The following is a 14,193-nucleotide window of genomic DNA, read 5'->3' on the forward strand; positions in this document are numbered from 1 at the left end:
ATTTACCCTGTAACCAAGCTACAAACCTCAAACAGCCTGAAAAGAAGTCACTAAAATGCCATCACTTCCTAAAAATGTCCCACGCTCAAGTGAGTCCTCACAAAGATAGAAGTACAAGAGCTCTCACACACACACACACACACTGGCATCGTGTCTTACCCTCAATACTGGAGAGTATGACCCTGGAGTGATCATAGGCAATGACGTTAGCATAGCGGTTCTTTGGTTTGTTGACCTCCAAGTTGGAGTTCTCCCATGTGAACTGCTGACCGGGGTCGATGGACTGCAAGATGCAAAGGACAAGGTCAAACACCAACAGAAAGTAGCACTTTCAAACTCCTGTATGTATGATATAATTCTCCGATAATATCATGCATACGCTATACAGTAAGCATTACCACTGAAAATGAAGTGCTGGCAGGGGCGTTGTTATTCCTTATAGATCGGCCACAAAATGCAGAAAATGGCTTTCAGAAAAGCCAGAACTGGACAATTCCATGAATTTGAGCTCGCAAGCAATTGCCCAGTGTGGCTGGAGCGTAACCACACCATTACAAGCCAAGGACAAATTGAAAATGAACACGGTATTATTGAACTTGGACAGGAATGTCGGCAAATACGATATCCCGTTTCAAGAAACAACAGCGATGTCGGGACTTTCCGCTTTCGACACACTCAACAAACAAAAAAAACTAGCTACCAGAGACAGAGGATAAAAAGCACAATAAATTCCTCTGGGAGAGAAAAGATGGTTGAGTTAGACCAACACATTAACTTCTTGGAGGGTAATTACAGTGTAACCATCGCCTTTAGCTGGGGAGAGGCAGACACGAGGTTATTATGGGGCTGTCAATGGAGAGGGACGAAGAGGAGAGAGCCAGAGCAATTTAGCAATTGTGAATATTTTACGACGCATCATTTTGGTGTGGTTTGGGGAGGGAAAAAAAAAACGGGCCGGAGTGGTGCCGGTTTGAGTGCATGCATGCATGTGTGTGTTGGAGAGTGCTTTCCCCAAGCACGCTGCCCAACATCATGTGTGTCTGATTATTACACCACAATCATTTCTGGCCTGCCTCTCTCTCTCTCTCCCTCCATCAATCCCTCCTCCATCCATCTCTCTCGTTCCCTCGTCGTTAAGGGTTTCGGCACCGAACAAAGCACACAGTCATGCAGAGAGAATGCGGGGCTCAACCGAGAGGTTCCAACTGACACCACAATTACACACTTCTCCCTCACTGTCTCTTTCCACCCTGCTTTATCCGCTCTCCCGACACTTCTTCTCCCTAAAACACCATCGCTCTGCTTTTCTACTCTTTGCATAATGTGCCCTTGTCTTCCTCTATATATGTATCTCTGTCACACGCGATTTCTCTCTCTCTCGTGCTCGCCAATTACAGCCTTACGTCTGATTCTTCACCCAAAGGGCCGTCGAGTCTGAACAGATTTTCTTTTTTTTTGTGAGGAAAAGAACAACATGTTTTACCCCTTTTAATGGCTCTCTGTGGATCTCATTGTAATGCTCGTGCTATTTGCTACACAGGCAGCATATGTTGGGAAATATTTCTACTGATGCGTTTTTTCTCTCTCTCTTATTCCGTGCCACAGTTCAGCACATTGAGTTCAGGCACTTTGTTATCTCCAAGTACAAGCCTTTTTTGTTCCAAATTAACTGTGCTGCAAGTTGAAGGGAACTAATCAAAAACTCTCTCTCGCTCTCTTTTATTAAGTAGTTTTAAGTAGTTTTAGTAAGCAAACTCACTTTGAGCTTGCAATTTCAATTTCCCCCCCTTTGTATTTGTGTAGATAACGACAAGACAGTAGAGAGAGGAAAGTGAGCTTTATCTTGTATTGCTCTATGAAGACGAATCAAAATGCAACTCGGAGAATACGCGAGGCTCAATCTACGGCGCTCGTCGTTGAAATTGAGCCTAAAAAAAAAATCGAGTCAACGACAAATATATGTGCGACTGCATCCAAACCAGATGAATTTCCCAAGTTAAACGACTTCCAGGAGCAGATAATCAGCATTCCTACCTCGTACTCTTGAGAGAACTTGAGATTGTCGTTCGCCTTGAGGCGCTCGGTGTGATCTGCTAGCTCGGAGATGGGGACGGGCGGGTGACTCGTCATGCCTGCCGAGCACAGAAATAGAAGAAAGAGGCCATTTGGATACATTTACAACTTTGTTTTTTTGGAGGAAAGTGTTAAAAGGGAGGATTCTCTGAGGTGGTGTTTGTTTAGTGCTCTGTCCACAGTCAGCGCAGGAAGCAAATGGGTTGTGTTTTTTTTGTTTTGTTAAGTGACCATTTTCTGTCTTGGCAGACAGAAAGAACAATGTGCGTGCTCTGAAAGTTACTGAGGCACAATAATATGTCCTCGGAGTATATGCACACTGCTGGTGAAGACAAAAAAAGACTGTGACACAGGTGGTTAAAAATGTAGCACAACATTTAAAAACAAATGTAAAAGAAGTATTCCAGAGGCATTTTGATGAAATGTTGTCAATTCAAGCAGCTTCATCCTAGATGGGATGGAAGGTTAGTGAGCAATGACAATGGGGGAAAAAATGGAAAGAAAGAAGGCAAGAAAAAGAATGCAGTAAGAAAGAAAACAGCAGAGAGTTGAGAAGATCTAAGACTAAGACCAACTAACTTGACAAACGGCGGTAGCCGCGGTACACTGATACACGGTAGGCTGAAAAGGGGGAAACGACACCACGGTTAATCTAATAAACACAACCAATACTTCAAGAAAGACACGCACATCAAACTGCACGAGGTATTTGTGGCCGCGCGCACGACGGCGCAGCCGCTTTACCTGGAGTCTGGAAGTTGATTCGCCGTAGCTCCACGGGATCAGTGGGATGGTGGGACGACATGGCTTTGCTGCAGGGGAAACTGCCCTTCCTGCCCTCAGCCTCGGCCCTTTTCCTGGAATCACAGATCAACGCGCAGCGTTTAACATGCATCTCAACCCCGATGAGCTGAAAGCTTTTATTGCATGACAAAAAAAACAAAAACAGCTGAATCTGGGAAAATGAGGGATTTGCAGCTTTTTTCGATGTAAATGGTCGGCACATTGTCTGAGATGGAGGTGGAAGTCGGCTTTTTTCCAAGGAAATATAAATGACATCCATTCTCACACTGTCTTTTCTTTTACATTGTCTTTTGGTTGAAATCGGATACGTGAACTCATGCAGTGCGGTTGTCATTGTTCCCTACTCTGCATGCTTTTATGCCTTATGTCTTTACCCAGTGCACTGCAGCTTACGATACAATCATCAAAAAAAAAAAAGCATCAAGTTAATCCTGACTCTACTGGGCTCTATTATCAAAAGCATTATTTGCAGAGGCTTTTCAAACGGAGAATACCCTGCAGGACAGAGGAAATGGTAATAGGTAGTGTTTGTTTACCTGTCGGGTTTGCTGGATCCAGACAGGAGAGAAGAGCAGATGAAAGGACAGACAAGGATGAATAACATTAAGTGAGACATTAATGGCTGTGGATCACCACTGTTTACACTCCGCGGCTCAAGAACTTCAGATTATTACCATCAGGGTTAATAATTCTGCACTGCTCTAGCCAGCAGATGATTATCATAAACAATGCCAATGAGTGATAATGTTATCTTCCACTATCCGTTATGATGACGGCCGGCTATACAGATTTTTAAGAGCAGATTATAGAAGACACACAGTTAAGTTGCTGGAAGAACCTGTGAGCACCTGTGAGCTCAACTCAGATGATTAGTCAGCAAAACAGATTGGGAAGTTAATTGTGTCGCCTGCAGCAGTATTGCGTGAAGCAATAAATACACCTTAACGCTAGTCCTGTATGTTGCATGAATAACGGAGCCACATAACGAACCAGCTGGGCTTGGTTCAGGCGTCACGTGAGGGAGAGGTACTGCGTGAGGTTAAGAGGCTTCATTCACTTCAATCTGCGTCACTATTCATACTCCTTCTCAGAGTCACAACTCAAATCTGATCACACAGACACGATACATTTGTTAGATTCAGTGTGAATTACACTTTACCGATGATGTCATGAACTCAGATTCCAATTAGTCCATGGAAACATTTTACTTCCTGTTTGCACATCCCAAAGCATTATGGGTAGTTCCAAAACCTTTCAGAGATGGTTTACATTATTTCTTTTATAACTTTGCTCTGTCAAAGGCAATTGCTGCTGCCTGTGATAGAACAGCAAAAAGGCAAGGACTATTAAATACAAACATGAAATATACTGAGGAGCAACAAGCCAAAATGGAAATGAAAATCAGTTATTCCCTGGAGAGTATCTGTTGCTCTTCTGTGAAGACCTAAACTCGATTCTAATTATTTCATTTTTCTTGTATTCATCAAAACTCTTCATCCTTCTCCCCGTCTCTTTTTGATTTCCTCACTCCTTCTCTCACTAATCCCAACTCTTTATTAAACCCTTCTTTTTCATCTTCCTGCCTCCATCATGCCGTCCTTACCTCTTGAACAGGAGGATGGCGATGACGATGCAGACGATGAAGATGACAGCCAGCACAGGCCCCACCACCCACAAGAGACCCTCTTCCTCGTCGACGATTGGCTGAGGATCCACATCCGATGAGGTCACGGGATCAGAATAAGGGCTGGTGGCGTACATGGTCTGGAGCGAGACACGTTTTTTTGTCATACATTTAGACAGAAACTGCACCGAGATGGTCAAAAACTGTGTGTTTGAGTTTTTTTTTTTAAACTCACGTTCTCAGAGAGGTCCAACAGCGCAAGCACAAAGAAAACATACTCCTGTCCGTTCTGCAGCGGACGGTTGCGGAAGTCGCCGTAGTTTCGCCCATCACCCAGCGTGAACTCCAGGGGGAGGGTCTTGAAGTGAGCAGTGACGTAGGCCCTCGGATCTGATTGGCCGGCCTGTCTGCGGATGCGAAGGGCGCGACTGACGCTGGTCCTGTTGATCTCTTTCAGCAGCTAAAAAGAATGGACAGGGATTAACTGTTTGGGAAATTTTACCTCACACACAAAAAAAACGAATCAGTGAAAGAACAATGGGGCTGAACAAAGCATTATCTATACTAAGCATGAATGTCTTCATCATCAACTGAATTGCTGCCGCATTCATCCATTGAGACGGCGGGCACGATGGAAACTCTATTGAAACTAATCTCGCGCACATGGATGTGCTTTCGGAAACAGCGTAATGAGGGGATGAAGTCTGTATAGAAAAAAGGCAGGAAGTGGAATTAGATGGGAAATGTTATGTGAAGGCATTGTTTGGCTTGAACAGGCCGCGGACGGCATAATGAGATGCAAATACTCTGACAACAGAGCCCTGCTCGGCGCTGTTCTTTGTTTGTGTGACTTGAAAATGAACAGTATCAAAATCGCAATCAACATAATTGCCTCTCAACATTAGCATTACCTTATAGCAAGCTCTTTATCACGGCCATAATGTCTCACCTCATCCAGGTTCATCTGGTCGGGTTCCTCCCAGGGATTCTGGAACTTCCCTCCTCTCTGCTTCTTCAGTGGCACCACCACCACATAGTAACCCCTGAAACACACCGTGCACTGGGTTCAGGTTTAAGGAAATACATAATAAAGATGACATTTAAAAAAAGAAAGAAGACAAAATCATTTCCGTCCCTGGAGAAACACCAGTGCTCTGACATTTAAAGGAATACTTCGACATTTTGGGAAATGTACTTATCCTTCTTCTTTGAGTCATTAGATAAGAAGATGAATACCACTCATGATAAATCTGAAGCGACAGCCAGCACCCAGTTAGCTTAGCCTAGCATAAAGGGGGCAACAGCTAGCTTGGCTCTGTCAGAAGGTAGCAAAATCGTCTCACTAATATACACGTTGTATCTCTTTCGCTCAGCTAGTTTAATTCAGTTGTTTTAATTATTGAGCTGAAGAGGTGCTTGTGCATTTTGTTACCCTTCACACTGAGCCAGGCTAAGTGTTTCAAGTGCTAAGCTAAGCTAAGCAGCTGTTGGTGGTAGCTTCATACGTTACTTTAACGTTTTATATATATATATATTTTCTTTTTATTCGATTCTTTTTTTAGTTTTATAAACATCTTATTACTTCTTTCTCTTCTTTCTCTATTTATCTGTACTATTGCTGTCTGAGTTTCTCCTCTGGGGATCAATGAAGGTATCTTATCTAGGCTTCACATTTACTGCACACATCATCTAACTCTCAGCAAGAAAGTGAGGAAAGATATGTCCTTAAATGTCTATTTCTCGTTCTGCTGTAAAGAACTACAGCGTATTGTGTAACTCTGTATATTGCAGCAGCAGCTGTGACACCGCACGCTAAATCCAAACAGTGTGGTTGTTTTTGGAACAGAGGGCCCCGTCTGAAGCCTCGTGTGAGACAAAAACAATAATACCACTGGAGGAGTGGAATTTCTTTGCAGAGACAGTCAGACCATAAGCAGCCGCCAAGCGATCACAGGGCGCTGAACCCAAAATCATCCATGTGTTCTCAATAGATGACTCACTCCGGCACTCCGCTCCGTGCTTGCACTTGCTCACGTACGGTGCTATGCAGAGTGATACGGCAGAAAGTAACTTTTCTATGTCAAATGTGAGACAGCCAGAATTTGTTACAGTTCTAAAGCTGGAATCGCGAGCGAGATGAGATAATGTGAGCATCAATCTGGCAATTCTATTTTTAGAGAGGAGGGAGATGAGTTGATCAATGGGAAACTCTCTAAAAGCTAATCACATTAAAAAATTGCTTACGGTGTGTTTTATCATTTGTTAATATCCGGCTCATTGCAGTTTGTGCTTCTACTGTATCTTGGATTGGGGCCCTGAAAATGGGTAAGACTCTTGCAGGGCAACATCCTGAAAGAGCAAAATCCTGTTCGGGACTCTAAAGACCCCCAAAATACTTTGGCTGAGAGAACATGTGAGTAGCAGTGGACCGACTCAGGTTGTGCTTTCAGGCTGAGGGGCAGCTCCCACTTGCTATGTATATTTGTTATGGAAAAGGCAGATGAGATTATCAGCTTTGTGCTTCCACTCGGCCTGTTCTCAGACCTGCTTTGCTGCCAATTCAAAAGAAATCCCTCCCGATGGACCAATAAATGAAACGCAGCAGCTGAGGGAGGACGATGTGAAATTGGAGCATATTCTGCACAGGTCACGATCAAAGATACTCCCATCTAGTCATGAAATGAAACCTACTTCCTCCCCCTTCACACTCATTCATCATCACTACCTGACTTTGGCCGTGGTCTGCACGGCCGGCAGCTGCACAGTCACCATGCCGTCTGCGTTGGTCTTCCCCACCACCGTGGGTTTGGTCTTCAGGATGTCCGGGGCGGTGGTGGCGGTGACGCGGTGCTGCAGACCCCCGGCGCTGTTGGCCCGGTTGGTGAGCAGGAAGGAATACTGGGTGTCCGGCTCCAAGCCGGCGATCAGCTTCTGAGTCTGCTTCCCATCCACCTCCACGGATTGGCCCTTTCCATACAGGATCTGGACCACGGGATGGGCCACACAGTTTGAATACACGGCATAGAGTAAGACACACAATGCAGCACGTATTGTACCGGTAAGTTGTCAAATAGTTCCCAGTGCCTTGATTTACACTGGCAAAAATAAGTTTTGTTGGTATATATTGTTATACTTTAGCACAAAGTCTCAATGTTTTTGCCTGTTTGCCTAAACACCTCTATTTATTTGACACTAACAGCCTTCCAGCAGTTGCAGGTGCATTACAGTATGTTCCTGCAAGACTTTTTTTTATCAATCATCAAACAGGAAGTGTTACATTTTATCATAAAAAAAAAGAAATAGGAAACTGCTTGAAAATATTAGAATACATTATGTTGAATCTACAGAGAGTTGTTGCAGAGCAGATCATTTCCCCCCACCATCCTACATTTGCATCCCGTCTTTATTTGTTTTTTTTACACATTTTGCGACCTGAAATATTTGATTTCTGTTTTTTGCTTTTTATTGACTGACATTTAAATGTAATAAAATGCTAATCTACTCACGGTGAACGGCTGGGTAGGGTTCTTGTCTCGTATCTCCCAGGACAGCAGAACAGAGTTCTTCATGGCAGCTTTTACTCTGAAGTTGGTGGCAAAAACTAAAAGGTAGAGAAAAGAAAAACGAAAAGAAATGAACACGATTCCAGTCTCGTTTAATCTCTCTACTGAACCAAAAGTAATGGCCTTACCTGCGTATCACTCTCTAGTGCCAGTCTCAAGCTAGCTACCTGCTCTGATCAACACACAGTGAGCGGGACTGGACAGCGATACTCGCCCATGACCCAAGACTCTTACCTTGCTTTGGGAAAAGGACGTTGGGTCTAAGACTACAGTGACAAGACAACGAAAAAGGACACTTAGGATGTTGTCACCAGATGTTGTGTGTGCCTGAGTGTGTGTGTGTGTGTGTGTAAGTGGGACTTGTGTATGCACAAATGTGCTGTTAGGAAGTGCGTGGTGCGTCCGGAGCAGTGCAGGTGGGTTGTTAGAAAAGTGAACCCTACCTTGGTCTCGCCGCTGCGTCCTAAACTGGACACTTGGGCTGAACGGCCCGGGGCCAACAGCTGTGAACGCGCACAACCTGACTTCGTACACAGTATCGGCACTCAGACCCTCCAACAAAACACTGGCCCCTGGAGTGGGCACCGCGACCTCAGAGGCGTTCCCTCGACTGTTTATATCCTTGTACAGCACAGAGTACTTGGTGATTTTCCCGTTTTGCTCAATCAGCGGCACCGATTTCCACTCCAGCCGGAGGGAGGTGGCAGACGCCTCCTCCGAGATGATACTTTCTGGGTATCCACTTGGGGCGTCCTCCGGAGTGGTCAGCTCCTTGACGGCCTCCTCGCCGTAGCCCATTTTGTTACGGGAGGACAGCCTGAACACGTAGTTGGCTCCCTTGTGGAGGTCCTGGGCGGTGTAGCGGTTCTCCTTGGTAGGGAACTCCACCACCGTGAAGGGGAGGACGTCGGCGCGTCCGAAGGTGAGGCGGTACCCGAGGAACGGGGTGGGCGGGGGGTACCACTTAAGCAGAGCCGTACCTGAATCGGTGGCGCTCACAGTCAGCTTGGGCTTCTCGGGCACTACAAAGAGTGGAAACAGGGAGGGAGGAGGAGAAAGAGAGGGACTGATGAAAAGATAATTAGGGAATAATTGCAAAGCGCATTATTCGTCACCTCGAGCGAAACTGCAAAATATGATTAACACGGCACCAAGCGACTGGCTTCTTTCTGGGCATATCAAGGTGTGACAGAGTGAGACGTGAAGCAATTCAGCGATTTAATGGCCTCTAATGATCATTAGCGACGCTTTGGGCTCAGAGATCATTAGTGTGTGTGTGTGTGTGTGTGTGTGTGTGTGCGGACACACTTACATGGTAGGGCGCTGCAGACGGTAACAGGTTTGCTGCGAGCGCCGTCGCCCTTGGCAGTGTAAGCCCCCACCGATACAGAGTAGGCGGTGTCTGCCTTCAGGTCTCCGAGAACCACCTCCTGCAGGAAAAGAAAAAGCACCGTCAGCATGGAACAGTCTGGGTCAAACTGGTGAAAAAAGATACAATTCTGTGCCTGTACGTGACAGATATTCAGCTCTTTTCTACGCCAACAATGCTTGTCTGAGTTCGGGAAGTTATTTTCACTTCTTTTATAACTTAGATGCTGCTTTTGGAAACTGCAGACTGGAAATCATCTCAACACAACTCAATACAACTACATTCAAGTATCCCAACGGAGCTCAAAATGTAGTTCACTAGCAACACAAAATGCCCTTTAACCACGCAGACACTCAAAACTCATTTAGATCGGTCTCCATCTAACACTAAACACAATATTTTCTTCATTTCTTGGCCTGCGGAAAGCATAGATCATGCTATTTTGGCAATACCCGCGGGTGACTCACATCATCAGTTATCGATGTGTTTTTGGTTTTTTTCAAGGTTGTTTATGAATAAATTCTGGAGAACACACATGCAGAAATTAAAAAAGGGACTTTCTGCTGGGATTAAAGCCGTCACCCAGTTTATAGGAGATGACTCATCGTTTTCACGATTAAATACTAAGCTTAAAAAGGGGGTTTACTCACATATTCAGCTGAGTCACCATATTCCCACTAAATAGCAGCATCAAGAGAAGAGAAAAGGAAGAGAAAACCACAATTGTTAATATTTGGTATGTAATATAAAAGACTGTGAAGTCCAATGCACCATCTTATACTGCCATAGAAGTATAAGCTTGAAACTATCAGCAGTAATTGGCAGTTATAAATAGATTTAGGTCCATTATTTATCCTGGACAGAGATCCAATAATGCTGCAAATGAAAAGAATCAAGACTGAAATACACTTTCCTTTGCTTTCTTGTCAATAATTAGATGAGAAAATAGATACCGCTCACATGTCTGTGTGCTAAGTACGAAGCAAAAAGACTGTGAAAATAGCTTGATCCAACAAACGAGATATATAACGTGCTAATTAGAGAGCTTTAGAGGTGCTGGTGGGGGAAACCGTGTCTCCCCCTTCTTCCCTTCATTACTGGAAGCTAAGCCAACCGTCTCCTGGCTATCGATCTTCTCATCTAAATATCTGCAAGAAGGCAAACAAGCAGATTTCCTAAAATGTCAAAATGTCCGTTTGAAACCATCTTAAGGAAGCTTTATGCTCAATATGTCAGTTTATTTGGCACTGTTCCTCCATGCTAACTATTTTATAGAGGAAGTTGATGTGGAATCTGGGACAGATTGCTTCATTGTGATTTGTGTCGTGCAGAAAATAAAAGATTCATCTTATCTAGAGTCATACGTAGATGGCAACATGCTGGCTTTCTCATCCATAATATATATATCCAGCTAAACCCATGTATCTAGGGAGCTCATCATTTATTCATGGCTCCAATGAAACTATTCAATTAACATGTTAAATTGCAAATTTGCAATGAATATAACTGTGTAATACAAATATGGTAATTGTGATGAAAGAGTTGCTGATCACGAGGTGTTGGAGAGCATATGTTCGTTTTACCTGAGAGTCCTCTGTGAGGATGTCCTTGATGAACGGCTGACCCTGAGGTTCTCCGTAGTTCATCCTCACATAGTGGACTTGGTAGCCTCGGACCTGACCGTGCTGCCGTTCGGGTGCTGGTGCTCGCCATGTCACCCTAACGGCCGAGGCGTTCACAGTCTCCGCCTCCACCCCTCGCGGAGGACCACTTGGAACTAAAAAACGCATTTTAGGATAGAGGTCAAGGGTCACAGATGATGGGCACTCAAACCTCTAAAGGCCTCCACTTTTTCTAATCAAAAATATACTGGATTCCTCGGAAGATTAAAAAAAATAAAAAATTCCCAAAAGCTGAAAAAAATGTAAAAATACAACTCTCCAAAAAGTCTAAAACTGCTCTGATGTTTTGGGGAAAAAAGTCAAAATAGTAAAAAAAACAAAAACAAATGAGAGTGCTTGAGGAAAAACATGGAGTAAAAAAGCAGTGGAGGATAAGAAGCAAATGTAGAGAAAGATAAGAATGGCAGATAGAAAATGATTTGTTGCCATGGGCAGATAAACAGTGGCAGGCAGTCAAAGAGAACCTCCACTCGTGCTGCCAAGAACTACACTTCTCCCTCTATAGATACCGAAACAAACTGGAGTCTCCAAACTAGAAAAACTGAGACATTGATGATGTATTGCGCATCATTATCAAAAAATATTGCTGCAATATTACAAATTACTCAAGACACAGTAAAAAATGCATTGATTAAAGTTAGATGAAAGATATTTAAAGAATTGGAGAGGAGTTGGAAGGGCATGTGAGGAAAGCCATGGTGTGGAAAGGCCAAGGTACGGCTACAGCCAGAGGGATTGGTTTTGGTATCGTTAGTGGAGAAAAAAAGTGGGAAATCCCAACCACCCCTCATCCCAAAAAATGGGGGATTTTATGAGAAAAGGGAAAAGTGTGGGAAAAAAAGATGCTGGTAAGAAAAAGAGAGGGTCAAATTTGCTGAAAAAAGGGGCTGCTGTTGACAAGAGAACGCAGTGGTGAGCGAGTAGCAGGAAAGGTGTCCGGATGTTGGAGGTTTCTGGCGGTTATGAAGGAATAAAGGAGAGGTTTTCAAAACAGAATGGTCGGAGTGGTTCCTAAATGCATCATCCATTTAGATTGCCAAAATGCTTGAACTGGCCAGTGGAAGAAACTTGCTGTTAGTTTAGGGTGCACTGAGCTCATTGGTGCTATATGAGTGAGGGAGCTGTTGTTAGAGGTACGGACCGTCCTAAGACAGGCAGGAGGGGGGGGGGGGAGGTTTGTTTGGGAACATACCATCTTCCTCGGTGCGGATGAGCAGCTGTAAACTCTCCGGTCCTTCGCCGGCTTCCGTCTGCGCCCGTACCGTTACGCCATACTCAGTCCATTTCTCCAGGTCCTCCAGGAGATACGGAGAACTCTCGGGAGGAATTCCGTCAACACTTTTAGATATTTTGTTGCCCTCGGTAGTGGAGTACTGGATGGAGTATCCGGTGATGACGCCGTTTTGAAACTCCAGAAGGGGCGGAGCCCAACTTACCAGAATGCTGGTAGAGCTGGGACTGGCACATGTGATGTCCTGGGGAGGCGCTGAAGGAACTGATCGAGCAGTTTCGAGGAAGCACAGTAGAGGGTGTGTGTGTGTGTGTGTGTGTTGTTTGGGTAAATGTTATTCGGTCGTGTTTGTGTGTGTGTGTGTGAGTGTGTGTGTGAGGTCGTTATCGGTGGGTGGAGAGGTGAGGCGGTGAGGTTTGCCGTAAAGGAATGGTGGGATGATATTGAGCAGACGAGAGACAGAGAACAAAGAAAAAGACAAAGAAACATAAAATGAAAACAAAACACTGGAGAGCAGAAAGCTCTTATGACAAAAAAATGACCCTGTGGCTCGAGAGCACGATGGCTGAACAAAGATACTGAACGATGGGTGTCCGCTTCTGTTCGGTCGAAATGTTTTGAGCGATGGAAACGAGTGGATGACTTAAAAAACAAAAGAGATGCGACACAGGAACGTTGACTAGAGCGTTAACACACAAACATACCTGCCCATAACTTACTTGTCCTCACAGCCTACCCAAGACTCTGTGATCCATGCTGGGGTTCTCATCTCTATCTAACTTCTCAGGCTCCTTACCTTTGTTTTCACTGATTTTCTCACAGACCTCAGATTGCTAGCCAACAAATTAAGTTTCGTTACTTTTGCTGTCAATCATCAACAAGCTGTCCGGTACTATATGTGTTGCCGAAAATACCGCATTTGGGATTAAGTTCTGGGAATGATTTAATTCATGATGTATTTGTTGGAATCAAATCTGAGGTCGGTCAAGGTCTGGATCCACGAGGGCCCTTTTTGTTGTGACAATGCAAAAAAAAACCCTAAATGCCAAATGATTTATCAAGTACTGTTTGTAACACGATGGTCAGATCCAGCGTTTCATGTATTTGTGATTCGGTTTTTGTGCCAGTTCTCATTTTTGCATTGTCAAAATTGAAACCACACTCTCTCTCTCGCTCTCTCTCTCTCTCTCTCGCTCGCTCTCTCGCTCTCTCTCACACACACAACAGTATTGGGACCTACGCGTCTGCGGTGTGTCGATGGACACCTCGTTGGTGTACGCCCCGATTCCATGCTTGCTCCTGGCAGCCAGCTGGAAGGTGTAGGTGGAGAAAGGCTTCAGGTTCTTTAGCAGGTAGGAGGTGGTGGGCTCAAAGCTCACCTTCTTCTGAAAGGACATGAAGAGAAACGGAGAACAGTGGAATACGCAGGTGGTGAGAAATAAAAAAAAAAGAAGAAGAAAAAGGTTGTGTTAACTTTCCCCCCACGGTGTTCAAACAGAACAGGTAACTTTTAAGATCAATTCATCTTCTGTTTGGCAAACCTTCCATCTGTTCATTAAAACATTTCTGTAATCTGTTATCGTCCATGAATTTACCAGCAAAACTCTCTCTCTCAGCTACCAATCTGTCTGTTTCCCTCTTATTTTACCTCCTCTGTGTCGTCAGCTCGTCGGTAGACCAGTTCATATCCCGTGATCTGGTTGTCGGGGCCGCCCTGGGGTGGGGCGACCCAGGACAACAGGATACTGGTCTCGGACTTGGCCTCGCCCTTAAATTCCGAAGGTTGGGATGGAACTACACAGTTGGGGGGGGGGGGGAAACCAGGATTAGTAAAACCATGCCAAGAT

At 44.6% G+C, this 14,193-nt stretch overlaps 1 protein-coding gene across 11 annotated transcripts in view; it reads right to left on the reverse strand.

Annotated features, from left to right (window-relative positions):
• Positions 1-14,193, reverse strand: part of ptprdb (protein tyrosine phosphatase receptor type Db) — an 85,648-nt gene that overhangs the window by 19,568 nt on the left and 51,887 nt on the right. For 3 of the 11 annotated variants that reach the window (XM_079278312.1, XM_079278308.1, XM_079278317.1), the window contains 17 exons: positions 13,995-14,140; positions 13,587-13,731; positions 12,308-12,610; positions 11,017-11,210; positions 10,084-10,110; positions 9,377-9,494; positions 8,508-9,086; positions 8,008-8,102; positions 7,227-7,483; positions 5,451-5,544; positions 4,737-4,961; positions 4,481-4,641; positions 3,414-3,425; positions 2,818-2,930; positions 2,653-2,694; positions 2,035-2,132; positions 160-283 (listed from right to left, as the gene is read on the reverse strand). In XM_079278312.1, the coding sequence (XP_079134438.1) occupies positions 160-283; positions 2,035-2,132; positions 2,653-2,694; positions 2,818-2,930; positions 3,414-3,425; positions 4,481-4,641; positions 4,737-4,961; positions 5,451-5,544; positions 7,227-7,483; positions 8,008-8,102; positions 8,508-9,086; positions 9,377-9,494; positions 10,084-10,110; positions 11,017-11,210; positions 12,308-12,610; positions 13,587-13,731; positions 13,995-14,140 (2,733 nt within the window). The remainder of the gene's footprint in view (positions 1-159; positions 284-2,034; positions 2,133-2,652; positions 2,695-2,817; positions 2,931-3,413; positions 3,426-4,480; positions 4,642-4,736; positions 4,962-5,450; positions 5,545-7,226; positions 7,484-8,007; positions 8,103-8,507; positions 9,087-9,376; positions 9,495-10,083; positions 10,111-11,016; positions 11,211-12,307; positions 12,611-13,586; positions 13,732-13,994; positions 14,141-14,193) is intronic. The other 8 variants (XM_079278313.1, XM_079278311.1, XM_079278315.1 and 5 more) reach the window with 5 other exon arrangements.

The sequence above is a fragment of the Melanostigma gelatinosum genome (genome assembly GCF_949748355.1).
Source record: "Melanostigma gelatinosum genome assembly, chromosome: 11".
NCBI classification, from domain to species: domain Eukaryota; kingdom Metazoa; phylum Chordata; class Actinopteri; order Perciformes; family Zoarcidae; genus Melanostigma; species Melanostigma gelatinosum.